The following is an 18,448-nucleotide window of genomic DNA, read 5'->3' on the forward strand; positions in this document are numbered from 1 at the left end:
TGTTAGGCAATTGAATTCACTAAGACACTGATATCAAATCTCCTTTGAGAGGGAAAGGCAGCAGAACAGACAATATTGTGCTCAGCCCTGGATTTGAATTCCAGCTTTGCTAAATGACTCTAAGCAAGTTATGTCATCTTTTTAAGCCTCATTTTCCGTATCTGTAAACTGAATGTGAGAATATCTGTCTCTAGGGAATCAATGAAATCAAATGAGAATTAATTTCAATAGTGTATGGGAAGCACCTAGCACATTGCCTTGCATATGGTAAATAGTAAACAGCAGCTTTGCTATTATCACTATTATTATAAAAAATACCAATTCATGAAATACTTTGGGTGGGGTAAGCAGAAAGGAAAAACTCAACAAACTAGGGAAAGTGAATTATCCTCATGTATTTCACACTTTTTGATCCTCCCAAACCAGAACTGCACAAACTATGTGTCCAAAGATTAAAAACAGTTGAATGCCCAAACTTCCCTCCCTTTTCTAAATATACACTTCAAAGCCTGCCATTAACTAGTAGCTGGGATATCTTCAGTAGATAAGGGAGACTGTTTGTCTATCTTCTTCTCCCCTAGGGTGGGAGAAGAATCCAAGCTCCAAACCCAAGTCTGACCAGTACTCCCCAAAGGCAATCTCTGGGAACCCAAAAGCACCACTGGGATTGAATGAGGTCCTGAGCCCATCCCATTCCCCACACTCACTTCTCCTCCATACTCGCACTTGCACGCACACAAAAAGCACATCCCCCTCCCCACTCCATCCCTGGAGGCAGCAAGCCTCCAGAAGGGTGGGGAGAAAGCCTGGGCAAAGATGAGTCAGGTTTTCTGGTCGTGCAAGCAACACCATTTAACCAGGCTGAGGTGAATCATTGAGAAGGAGGTGGGACCTGGGAGGTGGCAGAGAGAGGTAGATTTCCAAATGTGTGTGTGTGTATGTGTATGTGTATGCGTGCATATATGTGAGAGAGAGAGAGAGACAGAGAGACAGGGACAGAGAGGCAGAGAGACATAGAGACACACACAGAGACAGAGAGAGACACACACAAAAAACAAACACAGAGAGAAGGAGACACACAACACACAGACACAAACACACACACACAAAGAGAGAGAGAGAGAGAGAGAGAGAAATAGATAAAGAGACCAAGAGAGAACTACAGCCAGAAAATATTCAGAAAGACTGAAGCAGAAACTGAGAGCCACAGTGAGAGAGAGAGGAGAAATGGAGAAAGAAAGAGAGAGACATAGATAAGAACACATAGGGCCAGAGACAGAGAACCAGAAATAAAAATGCAGAAAAAAGACAGTCAGAGAGAAGTGGGTAGAAGGTGAGAGACTTAGAAAGACAGAGATAGAAATAGAGAGACATAGACAGGAGTTGGTGAGGAGACAGAGAGAGAGAAACAGAGAAAATTGGAGTCAGAAAGACCAAGACCAAGGCAAACAAGGAAAAAAGAAGGAAGGAAGGAAGGAAGGAAGGAAGGAAGGAAGGAAGGAAGGAAGGAAGGAAGGAAGGAAGGAAGGAAGGAAGGAAGGAAGGGACAAGGGAGGGAGGGAGGGAGGAAGGGAGGAAAGATGGAAAGAAAGAAAAAAGAAAGGAGGAATAAAAGAAGGGAAGGAAGGAAGGAGGGAGGGAGGGAAGGAAGAAAGATGGAAGGAAAGAAAAAAGGAAGGAGGAAGGAAAGAAGGGAAGGAAGGAAGGAGGGAGGGAGGGAAGGAAGATGGAAGAAAAGAAAAAAAGGAGAAAGGAAAGAAGAAGGGAAGGAAGGAAGGAAAGAAGGAATGAGAAAGGAAGAAGGAAGGAAGGAAAGAAGGAAGGAAGGAAAGAAGGAAAGAAGGGAAGAAGGAAGGAAGGAGGGAGGGAGGGAAGGAAGGAAGGAAGGAAGGAAGGAAGGAAGGAAGGAAGGAAGGAAGGAAGGAAGGAAGGAAGGAAGGAAGGAAGGAAGGAAGGAAGGAAGGAAGGAAAGGGCAGGGCAGGACCAGCTAGAAGGGCATCTTCTGGAGGTGGATGCTCTTGAGTGACCAGGGCAGCTTTACTTCTGGTCTCACCTCTCCTGGGGGCAGATGATCTGGGAGCAGAAGCGGGGAGAGTGAGGAGGTGACTGGCATTTCCATCCAGATCCCTCATCTATCCCTCCTACCCACATGTAGAGGTTTTCATTCTATTAAAATGACTCCCTTGCTTCCTCACTTATGTTAAAATTTTCCTTTAAATAAAGAAAAGGAAACAAGGTCACCCTTCAATCCACAATGAAAACTATAAAAGGGTTTTTAGGCTTGGAAAATTTAGCTGGTCAGTTTTTCCTACTGTTTAATAACTGCCTTGGGTTATACTGAACGAGTAAACATGTTTTACAAGCTTCTAATTCATACCTAACCCTGTGAGTTAACAGCTTTACATATATATATACACACACACACACTCACACACATATATACACACATACATATACTATATATACACACATGCACACATACATACAATGTAACATATATAAACACATAAATACTTACATATATGAATATATGAGTATGTTCGTATGTGTAAGTAATCTTTCCAATTTGTGCAGCTCATTAGGGTTTACAAAGCACTCTCTTTCCTCATTTAATCCTCACTATAATCCTGTGAGGTAGGCAGTTTAGGATTATCACCCCCAGTTTACAGGTACCTGTGGTTAAGGTAGAGAGACCAATAACCCACAGGTCTCTAAGGCGTCACAGTCCACATCACAGTTCTGCCCTCCATAGTCCCACAGCTGACTTCATGAGCTTGGGTAGGGCAGTGTCCAATTCTGGACCTGCAAGGACCCAAAGTCATGGGGATCCTGAGGCATCATCTGTTTCAGGGCTTCATTGTACAGACAGGAAAACTAAAGCTCAGAGTATTACTGCTAGCCTATAGGGTGCCTCTGTGCAAATCAGAAAAACAATAGAAAAATAACAATCATCTCTTTCTTAAGATACTTCCCTCCCTTGTTCCAATATTCTGATTTGTTAGAACAAGACACTTGATCAATGATTAATACATGTTTATGATGTCTACAATTGGAATGGTGAGCTTTGCAATGTAGTAGCATTGTGCACTGCAAAACCTGTGCAACTGTATCTGACATCCCCAGGATTGGGGCCCAACCAAGGTGAGGGCAAAGAGGACGGTAAGGGAGAAAGAAGGGAAGGTGAGATGGGGAGACACCATCTGACTCTCTGAGGTCTAAGAAGACAACCCATTTTACTTAAAGGACATTGAGTTAATAATAATAACTAGTGTTTATTAAGCAGTTAATCTTTTCTGATACAGTAACCCTGTGAGAGTGTTTCATATTGCTAACTACTGCTTGTACTTCCACCTTGCACTCTCAAATAATAATAATATTATTCAGAATAACAGTGACAATTGATATACTTAAGCATTCACAACATTAGATACTATGCCTAGTATTTCATGCACTACATCTCATTTCAGCTTAATAACAACAATATGCCAGCCTGGGCGACATAGAAAGACCTCATCTCTACAAAAGTACAAAAATTAACTGGGTGTGGTGGCATGCATCTGTAGCCCCAGCTACTCAGAAAGTTGAGGTGGGAGGATCACTTGAGCCTGGGAAGTCAAGGCTGCAGTGAGGCAAGATAGTACCACTGCACTCCAGCCTGGATGACCAAGTGAAATCCTGTCCCCGTCCCCTGAAAAAAACCCAAAAACACAAGTTAGTTTATTTCCCTAAATTTACAAATAAGTATATCAAGATTCAGAGAGATACACAAACTTGCCTAATGTCACCTGGTTAAATTGCACAACTGAGATTTGACTATTATGAGGGAAGAGTAAAGGTCAGAGACACTTTCACATCCTCTAAAAGTGATTGAAATGCTTTACATTCTCAATAATTACTAAATATGCTAGCACATCAGAGCACCCTACTTTGCATATGGGTCATCAATATCTCTGACTTCTCATCCCATGTGCTTTTAGTATCTGATAGTCTACTCTTTCTTTTAATTGCATTGAGGCTATTGATGAATGGAACCATCTAGATCACAAATCCAGGGAGTCTCTGCTCTGGGGAAACAATGTTGGTTCCCGCTCAGCTTTTCCCTGGTGCCCAGCTTGCCTCCCTGTTTCCACCTCTCCCTTACTGGATACCCAATCAATGTAAATGGATCTGAGTAGTCATTAGAATTTATTTTTTAAGAAATGCAAGGCAAAACCAAACCAAAACCAGAAGTCTGCTACAACATGCAAAGAACCACCTTCGGATTCTGACAAAACTGGGCTTCCTACCTTTAGCATCCTCTTGTGTAAAACAGGAATAAGAAGTATTACCACTTTAATAGAATGTTTCAAGGATTCAATGTGTAAAATATCTGACCCAGTGCTTCTCCTTAATGTATAAAATGTATTTCCAAAACAAGAAGAAGTGGCGATGGTTCGGGGGCACTCATGTTGCACTAGAACTTTACAGTGCACCTGGTATTTTCATATCCATCAACTCCTAGGCGATCCAGCTAGAGCACCTTCTCTCCCCCTTTGCTGACTACACTTCAATGACTGTGCCCTCCTTGGTGCTTCTGAGCACGCCCCAGGGGCTTTGCTATTGCTACATCCTCAGTATGGAGCAGTCTACATTCAGCTAGCCACATGGTTCACTTCCTCCCACTTTCAGGTCTCTGCTCAAACATCACACCCTCAAAGAGGTTTGTCCTGATCACCCTAAATAAAATGGTATCCCCCCAACCTCTACCCTCATACCCTATTTTTTCTTTCAAACACATAGTACTCTTTGACTCTGTATTACACATCTACCACTTTACCATCATTGCCTCCCAAAACTCTGCACTTGGAACATAAGCTCCATGATAGGAGTTTGTTCAGTGCCTTCTCCTCAGCTTCTAGAATAGTGTTCGGTATGTAGTAGGTGCTCAATAAGTGGTTACTGAATGACTTAACTCATAGTTGTTCATGAAACTCTGAGAGGCTAGCAAGGCTGGAATTCTGATTCGCACTTCACGTGTGAATAAACTGAGGCCCAAGGAGGTGAAGAAAATGTTCTAAAATCCTTCAGCTGGTGGATAACAGGAGTGGGACTAGCAAACTGAGCTGCCAGACTCAAATCCAAAGCTCTTTGTATTTCACCAACTTGTATTTCCTACTATTGCTCGCTCCCCTTCACCTCCAATACACTGGGGAATGGGTGTTATTTGGGATTTTACCTCTTAGGCGGGAAGCCCCAGAAATGGAGTGAGGAGTGACTTCACATGTTCTCCACCCAGACATAGCCCTTGCTAGAGTCTCATGAACAAACTAGAGCTCTGCCCTCATCTGAGAGCAGGCAGACCAGCCACTAGTAGCTAAAAGGAGGAAGGGATTGATAAATAGAGAGAATGTGGGAGGAGGGCAGGAAGGGGATTGCTGTAGCCATCTCCAAGGCTCCAAAAAGCCAGGCAGGAGAAGTCCAATTACCCTTTCAGAGTAATTTCCGCTCTATAAAGAGGTGATGACTTACTTCACTGCCCAGAAGTTTCCATTTGCCAACTGGGGATAGCCAAGTCCTGCAGGGGAGGGAGTGACTTACTGACTCTTCAGCTCCCTGGAGAGGAAAGGAACCTGGGCTTGGACGTAGGCTCTGCTCTGACTTGCTTTTTTACTTTGTGACTCACCTGCCCTCTCTGGACCTCAGTTCACTCATCATTTAAAGAATTCTGAGGCCTAGAAAAACTCTGGGGATTGGTTTAAGGAAGATGGCGTAGAAAAAAGCATGTGTCATGGCATGGGCCAACTGTTGGGTTCCTTGCTATAGGCCAGGCACTGTGCTTGGTGCTGTACATACACAATTCCTTTAACATTCACAGAGATTCTGTGAAGTTGGCACTGTGATGCTCATTTTGAAGATGAAGAAAGGGAGATGCAACATCAGTGAGCATCTCCAAACTTACACCGATAGTGAGTAACTGTTTTGAGATTAAGACCCAGAGGTATCCAGGCTCTCCATAATTTGTCCCCCTGAAATGCAAAATTGAAATATTGTCATCTGACGTCCTCAGAGTCAGAGCTGGGGACTTTAAAGACCAATTAAGTGAATCTCCTATTTTCCAGATGGAGAAACAGGCACAGAAAGGAAAGTGACTTGCCTGAAGACACATAGCAGGAGAAAAACAGAGTCCAATTAGAACCAAACCAGACTTTCTACTGAACTAGAAAGTGAATGTCTGTGCTAATGGCAGTCCACACTCCATCATTATTGTCCAGTTGGTGGGCAGCCTGTTGGTTTGAAGGGCATGAGTTCCTAGAAGTATCCCTCCCATCCTCCCTCTGGAACACAATATTCCCAGACCCTGGCACCAATGCTGGCACCTGGTGGGTATTCAGAATATTTTTGAATTAGTGAATGAATGGATTCCCAGTCCAGATTCACTGCTCTCTTATTGTTCTTGGCACCTTCCCACATTGGTACTGTTTCCACTTGTCTCTCTGTCTGATATGTTCTTTTTGTCCTGCAAACTCAATCCTCAGGTCCCCATTTAATGTTCACATCCAATCCCACCACTTCTCTTTCTGCTTTAGTTTACAGGGACCTCATTAGCTTATGTACCTGGACAAGTTTCACAACTTTTTTTTTTTTTTTTTGAGGTGGAATTTCACTCTTGTCGCCCAGGCTGGAGTACAATGGCGTAATCTTGGCTCACCACAACTTCTGCCTCCTGGGCTCAGGCGATTCTCCTGCCTCAGCCTCCTGAGTAGCTGGGGTTATAGGCATATGCCACCACGCCTGGCAAATTTTGTAATTTTTTTAGTAGAGACAGGGCTTCTCCATGTTGGTCAGGCTGGTCTCGAACTCCCAACCTCAGGTGATCCGCCCGCCACGGCCTCCCAAAGTGCTGGGATTACAAGCATGAGACACTGCATCCAGCCACAACTTTCTAAACCTCCGTTTTCTCACCTACACAACAGGGATAGAGATAGTAACAGAGTCTTCAGAAAGCTGTCGTGAGGATCAGTGATGCTAGATGAGCTTGGTGAGCACATATTACACATTCATTGCATGGTAGTGGCATCAAAGTCAACATTGTCATCACCTCGCCCAGTTCTACAGCCTAAAGGAATTTCCATATGTTCTGCTCACTCTTCTAGAATTTCAATTCCCACTGAATGTGTTCCTTTCAACAAGACCAGTCAATATTTTGTGAGGGGTACAGGTGTGTGTGTGTGTGTGTGTGTGTGTGTTTGTGTGTGTGTGTGTGTGTGTACTAGTGGTCCGCCATTTGGGAAGCACTAACCCATGAAGGTATCATCAAAACCCTTGCCCACATGGCACCTCACAGTTTACAAAGGACTTTTTTCTTTATTTTGAACCTTATAGCAGCACTTCAGAGCAGATGATTTTATTTTTGCCTTATAGATGAGGCAGTTGAGTATCAGAGAGGGGAGTTGATTCATCACAATAACATGCAGAATTACTATAAAGGATCTAAGATCTGGAACCAGCTCCACTGACTGTCAAATATTCTTTCCTCAGCATCTCTATACACAAGACAAAAGGATAACTAGAGGGCAAAGAAGAAAGTGTTTCTATTGAAGGAAGTGCTATGAAGAAAGCAAAAGTCAGGGCTATTGGGCAAGGAAGAGGTAGTTTGGGAGATGCTCACAGGTGTCACCATCCAGGTGGCACTTCTGAGTGTGGACTCAGTATCTGCAGCTTCATTTCCATCCCACACCTCTCTTTGATCTCTGAAATTTTTTTAATTAAAATTGAAATATTTATTGGACAAAATATAATTTAAAGAAGGAAAGAACAAATCATGAACCAGGAGAAAATATTTGCAAATAAAAAACCCAACAAACTTTAAAAAATATATACTCTGGATACATATCGAGAATATATTTTAAAATCTATAAACTCAATAGTAAGAAAATATATACTTTACTTAGAAAGTGGGCAAAATACTTGAACAGACATTTCACCAAAAGGCACAGATAGATAGTAAATTATACACAAAAATATAATCAACATAATTAGGTACTAGAGAAATTCAAATTAAAATCTCAGTGAGATGCCACTATATTAGTATTAGAATTCCTGCAACAACAATTCTGACTAAGTATTGATGAGGATGTGAGGCAACTGCATGTTTTATAGACTACTGATGGAAATGCAAATTTTTTTTATTATACTTTAAGTTCTAGGGTACATGTGCACAACGTGCAGGTTTGTTACATATGTATACATGTGCCATGTTGGTGTACTGCACCCATTAACTCATCATTTACATTAGGTATATCTCCTAATGCTATGATCTCTGAATTTTTAAACATGCTCCCGAATAAGCTGAATTTTCATTTGGATATTAATATGAATCCTAGCTTTCCCTGTTTTTTATTATGACAGCACCCTCACTTTGTTCACGGGTTGACCCCTTAGGAAATGGCAAAAACTAAGCATAAGCCAAACACTGTTTGGTAACGGTTGGTTTAGAGTTATGGACATGAGATCTAGATGTGAGGGAAAGTATGCTGAAGAGCTTCTAAGAAAGGTTTCCTCTCTCTCTTATGATGGAAACAAAGGGATAGAATCCATTTCTGCTACTGAAAGTGTCAGGATATGTGGCTAGAAGCCTTGCAAACCATTCCTTGATCAGCACCAGATCACCATCTTGCTACTGTCCTGAGGAAGGAGCCAATAGACGGTTGGAGGCAGAAACAAGGGCATTACAGAGACCAAGAGCTGGGTGCCTAATATACCATATAGGGATACACTCTACTTTTGGACTTCTGGTAGCCTGAGATAATACATTTTCTTGTCTTTTAAATTCATTTGAGTTTAGGTTACTGTTACTAGCAGTCAAAGGCCACTTGACTTCCTGTGGCTCCTACATGCAGGCTGCTTAGTGACCTAAGAAGTTTTCATTTATGGTGTTAATGATCTACTGAGTAGACATCAGAAGTGATTAGTCACAAATAATAAAGATGAAACATTTAAGAATGTTTGGCTTTTTTTGATAATTTAGACCAATATCCCTTAAACTTTATCATGCATCAGAATCACCAGGGATGTCTTGCTAAAACACAGACTGTGGGAACACACCACTGGAGTTACTAATCCATTAGGCCTATGTTGGGGGTTAAGAATTTAATTTTCTAACAAGTTCCTAGGTAATGCTATTGCTGCTGGTCTGAGGACCACATTTGAGAAGAACTGAGTTAGACAACTGTATAATAATTTCCCTTATCTTATTAACATATAAATATAATTTCTTGAGCAGGAGAATAGGAAGTAGAACTACATCTAGGAGTCACGCACCTGGAAACTTCTAGGGGAATGTGACTTGCATTGACTACCACCCTTACCCTGTGTATTGCAGAAATAAAGGTTGAGACTTAAGGCTCCAAATATCTACTGTTTCAGACTCAGAGAGCTTAGGATATAGGTACAATGATTGAAAGAGAAACAAAACGAGTCTCCAGTCTTTATATCCTGCAAGAGGCAGCAGCTAACATGTAGAGATCAAAAAGATACTATTATTATTAATGCATCATCATCATCATTTACACTTTATAAATTCCTTCTACATCATAATCTCATTTAATCTTTATAACAACATTGTCATGATGATCATTATGATTATAAATAGAATGAGGGCCTTTTCTCAAAGATGGCAGATAGGAGGAAGGACTAGCTTGCAACTCCTGCCTGGATGGACAGAGCAGCATGGGAGACGCATATTGTGAACTTCTGCTCCAAGAACTACTGCAGGAACATACCAGAAAGCCAAGAGAATCCACAGACCCTTTGAAGGAACTAGATCACTGCTGCAGTCTCCCTGAGATGCCAAAAAACTGTGAGTCGGCTTGCTTTCTCAACAGAGAGGCTTGTGGTCTGGGGCAAGTTTTCAGCCCTGGCTACCAGCTTCCTGGAAATAGGCTTGGTACTGTTGGGGGGCCATAGTGAGAGTGAGACTGGCCTTTAGGACTGTGGGCTACATGGGAGTGGGGTGAGGCCTGCTACTGCTGGCTTTAACTGGTGTTCTGGTGACCTATATGACTCAGTAGAGGCAGCCATAATCCCTCTGGGAACATAAATCCATTGGCCTGGGAACCACACCCCCATTCCCTATAGCAGTCACAGCAAGCCCCATCAAAGGACAGGATGAGCTCCGACATGCTTATCCCTGCCCCCACCTGCTGGTCTTTCTCTAACCACCCTGGTAGCCAAAGACAAAGGTCATAATCTTTTAGGAGCTCTATGGCTCTGCCTACCACCTGAGAAACCTGAATACTTAACCAGGTATCCCTAGGGTAAGTCTGCATCCTCCCAATAGGACCACAGCTGACACACTCTTGAAAGTATCATCTTCTGGCTGGAAGCCAACCAACACAAACCAGCACACTAAACAAAAACACAACTGAGGACCATCACAAATTCCACTTCACTCCCCTGCTACCTCCACTGGAGCAGGTGGTGGTATCCATGGCCGCAAGACTGGAAGACAGATAACATTACAGGACTCTTTGCAGACACTCTTCAGTACCAGCCTCAAGCCTGGTAGCTCTGCTGGGTGGCTAGACCATAAGAGCAAAACAATCACTACATTTCAGCTTTCAGGAAGCCCCATTCCTAGGGAAGGGAGCACTCCATGGGACAAAGGAATCTGAACAGTGGCCCTTGAATACCAGATCTTCCCTCTGACATAGTCTACCCAAATGAGAAGGAACCAGAAAAACAATTCTACTACTATGACAAAAGAAAGTTGTTTAACACCCATTAAAGATGATACCAGTTCACCAGCAATGGATCCAAACTAAGACAACATTTCTGAATTGCCAGAAAAAGAAATCAGAGGGCTGATAATTAAGCTAATCAAGGAGGCACCAGAGAAAGGTGAAGTCCACCTTAAAGAAATAAAAAACATGATACAGGATATGAAAGGAAAATTCTTCGGTGAGATAGATAGCATAAATAAGAAACTATCACAACTTCTCGAAATCAAGGACATACTTAGAGAAGTACAAAATGCACTGGAAAGTCTCAGCAATGGAATTGAACAAGTGGAAGAAAGAACTTCAAAACTTGAAGACAAGACTTTCAAATTAACCCAATCCATCAAACACAAAGAAAAAATAACATTAAAAAATGAAAAAAGCCTCCAAGAAGTTTGGGACTATGCTAAAAATCCAAACATAAGAATAATTGGTGCTCCCAAGAAAGACAATAAATCTAAAAGATTGGTAAACATATTTGAGGGAATAATCAAAGAAAACTTCCCCAGCCTTGCTAGATCTGCACATCCAAATACAAGAAACTCAAAGAGTGCCTGGGAAATTCATTGCAAAAAGATCATTGCCCAGGCACACCATCATCAGGTTATCTAAAGTCAAGACAAAGGAAAGAATCTTCAGAGCTGTGAGGCAAAAACATCAGGTAACCTATAAAAGAAAACCTATCAGATTAACAGCAGATTTCTCAACAGAAATCCTACAAGCTAGAAGGGATTGGGGTCCTATTTTTAGCCTGCTTAAACAAAAGAATTACCAGCCAAGAACTGTGTATCCAGAAACATTAAGCTTCATAGATGAAGGAAAGATAGTCTTTTCTAGACAAACAAATGCTGAGAGAATTCACCATTACCAAGCCAGCACTACAAGAACTGCTAAAAGGAGCTCTAAACCTTGAAACAAATCCTCAAAATGTACCAAAATAGAGCCTCCTTAAAGCATAAATCTCACAGGACCTATGTAAAAATAACACAATTTAAAAAAAGAAAACCCCGAGGTATTCAGGCAACAAATAGCACAATAAATAGAATAGTACATAACATCTTAATGCTAACATTGGATGTGAGTGGCCTAAAGGCTCCACTTAAAAGATACAGAATGGCAAAATGGATAAGAATTCACCAACTGAGTTTCTGCTGTCTTCAGGAGACTCACCTAACACATAAATGTAAGGTTAGGGGGTGGAAAAAGATATTCCATGCAAATGGATGCCAAAAGCAAGTAAGAATAGCTATTCCTACATCAGACAAAACAAACTTTAAAGCAATAGCAGTTAAAAACACAGAGAGGTACATCATATAATGATAAAAGAACTAGTCCAACAGGAAAATATCACAATTATAAGTATATATGCACCTAACACTGGAGCTTCCAAATTTACAAAACAATTACTACTAGACCTAAGAAATGATATAGACAGCAACACAATAACAGTGGGTGACTTTAATACTCCACTGATAGCACTAGACAGGTCATCAAGACAGAAAGTCAATGAAGAAACAAAGGACTTAAAAACTATACCCTGCAACAAATGGACTTAACAAATATTTACAGAACATTCTACTGAACAACTGCAGAATACACATTCTATTCATCAGCACATGCTATATTCTCCAAGATAGACCATATGATAGGCCACAAAACAAGTCTCAGTAAATTTAAGAAAAATTAAAATTATATCAAGTACTGTCTGTCAGACCACAGTGAAGTAAAATTGAAAATCAACTCCAAAAAAATCCTCAAAACCATGCAAATACATGGAAATTAAATAACCTGCTCCTGAATGATCATTGGGTGAACAATGAAATCAAGATGGAAATTTAAAAAATCTTTGAATTGAATGATAATATTGACACAACCTGTCAAAAACCACTGGGATACAGCAAAAGTGGTGCTAAGAGGAAAGTTCAAAGCATTAAATGCCTACATCAAAAGTCTGACAGAACACAAATAGACAATCTAAGGTAACACCTCATGAAACTGGAGAAACAAGAACAATCCAAACCCAAACCCAGCAGAAGAAAAGAAACAACAAATATCAGAGCAGAACTAAATGAAATTGAAACAAAAAAATACAAAAGATAAATGAAACAAAAATCTGGTTATTTGAAAAGATAAATAAAATTGATAGACCGTTAGTGAGATTAACCAAAAAAAGAAGAGGGAAGATCCAAATATGCTCAATTAGAAATAAAATGGGAGATATTACAACTGATAGCACAAAAACACAAAAGATTATTCAAGGCTACTATGAACACCTTTATGCACATAAACTAGAAAACCTAGAGGAGACAGATAAATTCCTGGAAACACACAACTGTCCTAGATTAAACCAGGAAAAGATAGAATCCCTGAGCAGACCAAGAACAAGCAGTGAGATTGAAATGATAATTTAAAAACTACCAACAAGGAAAAGTCCAGGACCGACAGATTCACAGCTGAATTCTATCAGACATTCAAAGAAGAATTGGTACCAATGCTATTGACACTATCCAAAAGACAAAGAAGGAATCCTCCCTAAAACATTCTATGACACCAGTATCATCCTAATACCAAAACCAGGGAAAGATATAACCAAAAAAGAAAACTACACTGTGGTCTGAGAGACAGTTTGTTATAATTTCTGTTCTTGTACATTTGCTGAGGAGTGCTTTACTTCCAATTATGTGGTCAATTTTGGAATAAGTGCGATGTGGTGCTGAGAAGAATGTATATTCTGTTGATTTGGGGTGGAGAGTTCTATAGATGTCTATTAGGTCTGCTTGCTGCAGAGATGAGTTCAATTCCTGGATATCCTTGTTAACTTTCTGTCTCATTGATCTGTCTAATGTTGACAGTGGAGTGTTGAAGTCTCCCATTATTATTGTATGGGAGTCTAAGTCTCTTTGTAAGTCTCTAAGGACTTGCTTTATGAATCTGGGTGCTCCTTTATTGGGTGCATACATATTTGGGATAGTTAGTTCTTCCTGTTGAATTGATCCTTTTACCATTATGTAATGGCCTTCTTTGTCTCTTTTGATCTTTGATGGTTTAAAGTCTGTTTTATCAGAGACTAGTATTGCAACCCCTGCTTTTTTTTGTTCTCCATTTGCTTGGTAAATCTTCCTCCATCCCTTTATTTTGAGCCTATGTATGTCTCTGCATGTGAGATGGGTCTCCTGAATACAGCAGACTGATGGGTCTTGACTCTTTATCCAGTTTGCCAGTCTGTGTCTTTTAATTGGAGCATTTAGTCCATTTACATTTAAGGTTAATATTGTTATGTGTGAACTTGATCCTGCCATTATGATATTAACTGGTTATTTTGCTCGTTAGTTGATGCAGTTTCTTCCTAGCCTAAATGGTCTTTACATTTTGGCATGTTTTTGCAATGGCTGGTACCGGTTGTTCCTTTCCATGTTTAGTGCTTCCTTCAGGGTCTCTTGTAAGGCAGGCCTAGTGGTGACAAAATCTCTAATGGATTAGAGACTTAAATGTTAGACCTAATACCATAAAAACCCTAGAGGAAAACCTAGGTAGTACCATTCAGGACATAGGCATGGGCAAAGACTTCATGTCTAAAACACCAAAAGCAACGGCAACAAAAGCCAAAATTGACAAATGGGATCTAATTAAACTAAAGAGCTTCTGCACAGCAAAAGAAACTACCATCAGAGTGAAAAGGCAACCTACAGAATGGGAGAAAATTTTTGCAATCTACTCATCTGACAAAGGGCTAATATCCAGAACCTACAAAGAACTCAAACAAATTTACAAGAAAAAAACAAACAACCCCATCAAAAATTGGGCAAAGGATATGAACAGACATTTCTCAAAAGAAGACATTCATACAGCCCACAGACACATGAAAAAATGCTCATCATCACTGGCCATCAGAGAAATGCAAATCAAAACCACAATGAGATACCATCTCACACCAGTTAGAATGGCGATCATTAAAAAGTCAGGAAACAACAGGTGCTGGAGAGGATGTGGAGAAATAGGAACACTTTTACACTGTTGGTGGGATTGTAAACTAGTTCAACCATTATGGAAAACAGTATGGCGATTCCTCAAGGATCTAGAACTAGATGTACCATATGACCCAGCCATCCCATTACTGGGGATATACCCAAAAGATTATAAATCATGCTGCTATAAAGACACATGCACACGTATGTTTATTGCAGCACTATTCACAATAGCAAAGACTTGGAATCAACCCAAATGTCCATCAGTGACAGGCTGGATTAAGAAAATGTGGCACATATACACCATGGAATACTATACAGCCATAAAAAAGGATGAGTTTGTGTCCTTTGTAGGGACATGGATGCAGCTGGAAACCATCATTCTTAGCAAACTATCACAAGAACAGAAAACCAAACACCGCATGTTCTCACTCATAGGTGGGAACTGAACAATGAGATCACTTGGACTCGGGAAGGGGAACATCACACACCATGTTCTCACTCATAGGTGGGAACTGAACAATGAGATCACTTGGACTCGGGAAGGGGAACATCACACACCGGGGCCTATCAGGGGGTGGGGGGAGGGGGGAGGGATTGCATTGGGAGTTATACCTGATGTAAATGACGAGTTGATGGGTGCTGACGAGTTGATGGGTGCAGCACAGCAACATGGCACAAGTATACATATGTAACAAACCTGCACGTTATGCACATGTACCCTAGAACTTAAAGTATAATAATAATAAAAAATAAATAAATAAAAAAAGAAAACTACAGACAAATATTCCTGATGAACATAGATGCAAAAATTCTCAACAGAGTACTAGTAAACTGAATTCAACAGCATATAAAAAAGGCAATCCACCATGATCAAGTGGGTTTCATGCAAGGGATGCAGGGATGGTTTAACACACATAAGTCAATAAATGTGATAGACCACATAAACAGAATTAAAAACAAAAATCACGTGATCATCTCAATAGACGCAGAAAAGGCATGTGACAAAATACAGCATTTCTTTGTAGTTAAAACCCTCACCAAAATCAGCGTAGAAGGGACATACTTTAAGGTAATAAAAGCCATCTATGACAAACCCACAGCCAACATTATACTGAATGAGAAAAAGTTGAAAGCATTCCCCCTAAGACCTGGAACAAGCCAAGGATGTCCGCTTTCACCACTTCTGTTCAACATAGTACTGGAAGTCCTAGCCAGAGCAATCAGATAAGAGAAAGAAATACAGGGCATCAAATCGGTAAACAGGAAGTCAAACTGTCTCTGTTTACTGAAGATATAATCATATACCTAAAAAACTCTAAAGACTCATCCAAAAAGCTCCTAGAACTGGTAAATGAATTTAGCAAAGTTTCAGGATACAAAATTAATGCACACAAATCAGTAACACTGATATACAACAACAGTGACCAAGCTGGGAATCAAATCAAGAACTCAATCCCTTTCGCAATAGCTGTAAATAAATACACAAATAAAACATTTAGGAACATCTAACCAAGGATATGAAAGACCTCCACATGGAAAACTACAAAAAACTGCTGAAAGAAATCATAGATGACATACCCAAATGGAACATATTCCATGCTCATGAATGAGTAGAATCAATATTATGAAAATGACCATACTGCCAAAAGCAATCTACAAATTCAATGCAATTCCTATCAAAATACCACCACCATTCTTCACAGAACTAGAAAAGACAATCCTAAAATTTATGTGGAACCAAAAAAGAGCCCACATAACAAAGCAAGACTAAACAACAAATCTGGAGACATCACATTACTGGACTTCAAACTATACTATAAGGCCATGGTCATAAAAACAGCATGGTATTGGTGTAAAAATAGGCACATAGACCAATGGAATGGAAAGAAGAACCCAGAAATAAAGGCAAAGACTTATAGCCACTGACCTTCAACAAAGCAAACAAAAACATAAAGTGAGGAAAGGACACCCTATTCAACAAATGGTGCTGGGATAACTGGCAAGCTATATGTAGGAGAATGAAACTAGATCTTCATCTCTCACCTTATACAAAAATCAACTCAAGATGGATCAGGGACTTAAACCTAAGACGCGAAACCATAAAGATTCTAGAAGATAACATCAGACATCAGAAAAACCTTTCTGGAAATTGGCTTAGACAAAGACTTTGTGACAAATAACCCAAAAGCAAATGCAACAAAAAGCAAAGATAAATAAATAGGACTTAATTAAACTAAAAAGCTTCTGCACAGAAAAAAAAAAAAAATCAGTGGAGTTAACTGAAAACCCAGAGTGGGAGAAAATCGTCACAATCCATGCAACTGACAAAGGACTAATATTCAGAATCTACAAGGAGCTCAAACAAATCAGCAAGAAAAAAAAAAAAAAAACAACAATCCCATTAAAAAGTAGGTTAAGGACATGAGTAGACAATTCTCAAAAGAAGATATACAAGGGTAGTTCCAAGATGGCCACTCTGTGAGTGACGCAGAAGAGGGGTGATTTCTGCATTTCCAACTGAGGTACTGGGTTCATCCCACTGGGGCTTGTCAGACAGTGGGTGCAAGACAGTGGGTGCAGCCCACCGAGCGTGAGCCAAAGCAGGGCGAGGCATCACCTCACCTGGGAAGCACAAGGGGTCAGGGAATTCCCTTTCCTAGCCAAGGGAAGCTGTGACAGACGGCACCTAGAAAATCAGGTCACTCCCAACCTAATACTGCACTTTTCCAATGGTCTTAGCAAACGGCACATCAGGAGATTATATCCCACGCCTGGCTCGGAGGGTCCCACATCCACGGAGCCTCGCTCATTGCTAGCACAGCAGTCTGAGATCCAACCGCAAGGTGGCAGCGAGGCTGGGGGAGGGGCACCCACCATTGCTGAGGCCTGAATAGGTAAACAAAGCAGCCGGGAAGCTTTAACTGGGTGAAGCCCACCATAGATCAAGGAGGCCTGCTTGCCTCTGTAGGTAGACTCCACCTCTGGGGGCAAGGCATAGCCCAACAAAAGGCAGCAGAAATCTCTGCAGACTTAAATGTCCCTATCTCTCAGCTTTGAAGAGAGTAGTGGTTCTCCCAGCATGGAGTATGAGATCTGAGAATGGACAGACTGCCTCCTCAAGTGGGTCCCTGACCCCCGAGTAGCCTAACTGGGAGGCACCCCCCAGTAGGGGCAGACTGACACCTCACACAGCCGGGTACCCCTCTGAGACAAAGCTTCCAGAGGAATGATCAGGCAGCAACATTTGCTGTTTGGCAATATTCCCTGTTCTGCAGCCTCCACTGCTGATACCCAGGCAAACAGGGTCTGGAGTAGACCTCCAGCAAACTCCAACAGACCTGCAGCTGAGGGTCCTGACTGTTAGAAGGAAAACTAACAAAGAGAAAGGATATCTTCACCAAAATCCCATCTGTACATCACCATCATCAAGGACCAAAAGTAGATAAAACCACAAAGACGGGGAAAAAACAGAGCAGAGAAGCTGAAAATTCTAAAAATCAGACTACCTCTCCCCCTCCAAAGGAACGCAGCTCCTTGCCAGCAATGGAACAAAGCTGGATGGAGAATGACTTTGATGAGTTAAGAGAAGAAGGCTTCAGAGGATCAAACTTCTCCGAGCTAAAGGAAGAAGTTTGAATCCATCACAAAGAAGCTAAAACCCTTGAAAAAAGATTAGATGAATGGCTAACTAAAATAACCAGTGTAGAGAAGTCCTTAAATGA

The 18,448-nt window shown here is 41.0% G+C and overlaps 1 protein-coding gene across 13 annotated transcripts in view; it reads right to left on the reverse strand.

Annotated features, from left to right (window-relative positions):
* Window positions 1–18,448, reverse strand: part of LOC105487111 (astrotactin 2) — a 995,255-nt gene that overhangs the window by 82,349 nt on the left and 894,458 nt on the right. Inside the window, exon 20 of one of the 13 annotated variants that reach the window (XM_071078815.1) lies at window positions 3,332–3,689. The exons of the other annotated variants lie outside the window; for them this stretch is intronic. Within the exon in view, the coding sequence (XP_070934916.1) occupies window positions 3,571–3,689 (119 nt within the window). The 3' untranslated portion in view covers window positions 3,332–3,570. Of the gene's footprint in view, window positions 1–3,331; window positions 3,690–18,448 lie in introns of those variants that run through there. 13 annotated transcript variants of the gene reach the window in all.

Source organism: Macaca nemestrina, chromosome 14 (assembly GCF_043159975.1).
Source record: "Macaca nemestrina isolate mMacNem1 chromosome 14, mMacNem.hap1, whole genome shotgun sequence".
NCBI lineage: Eukaryota > Metazoa > Chordata > Mammalia > Primates > Cercopithecidae > Macaca > Macaca nemestrina.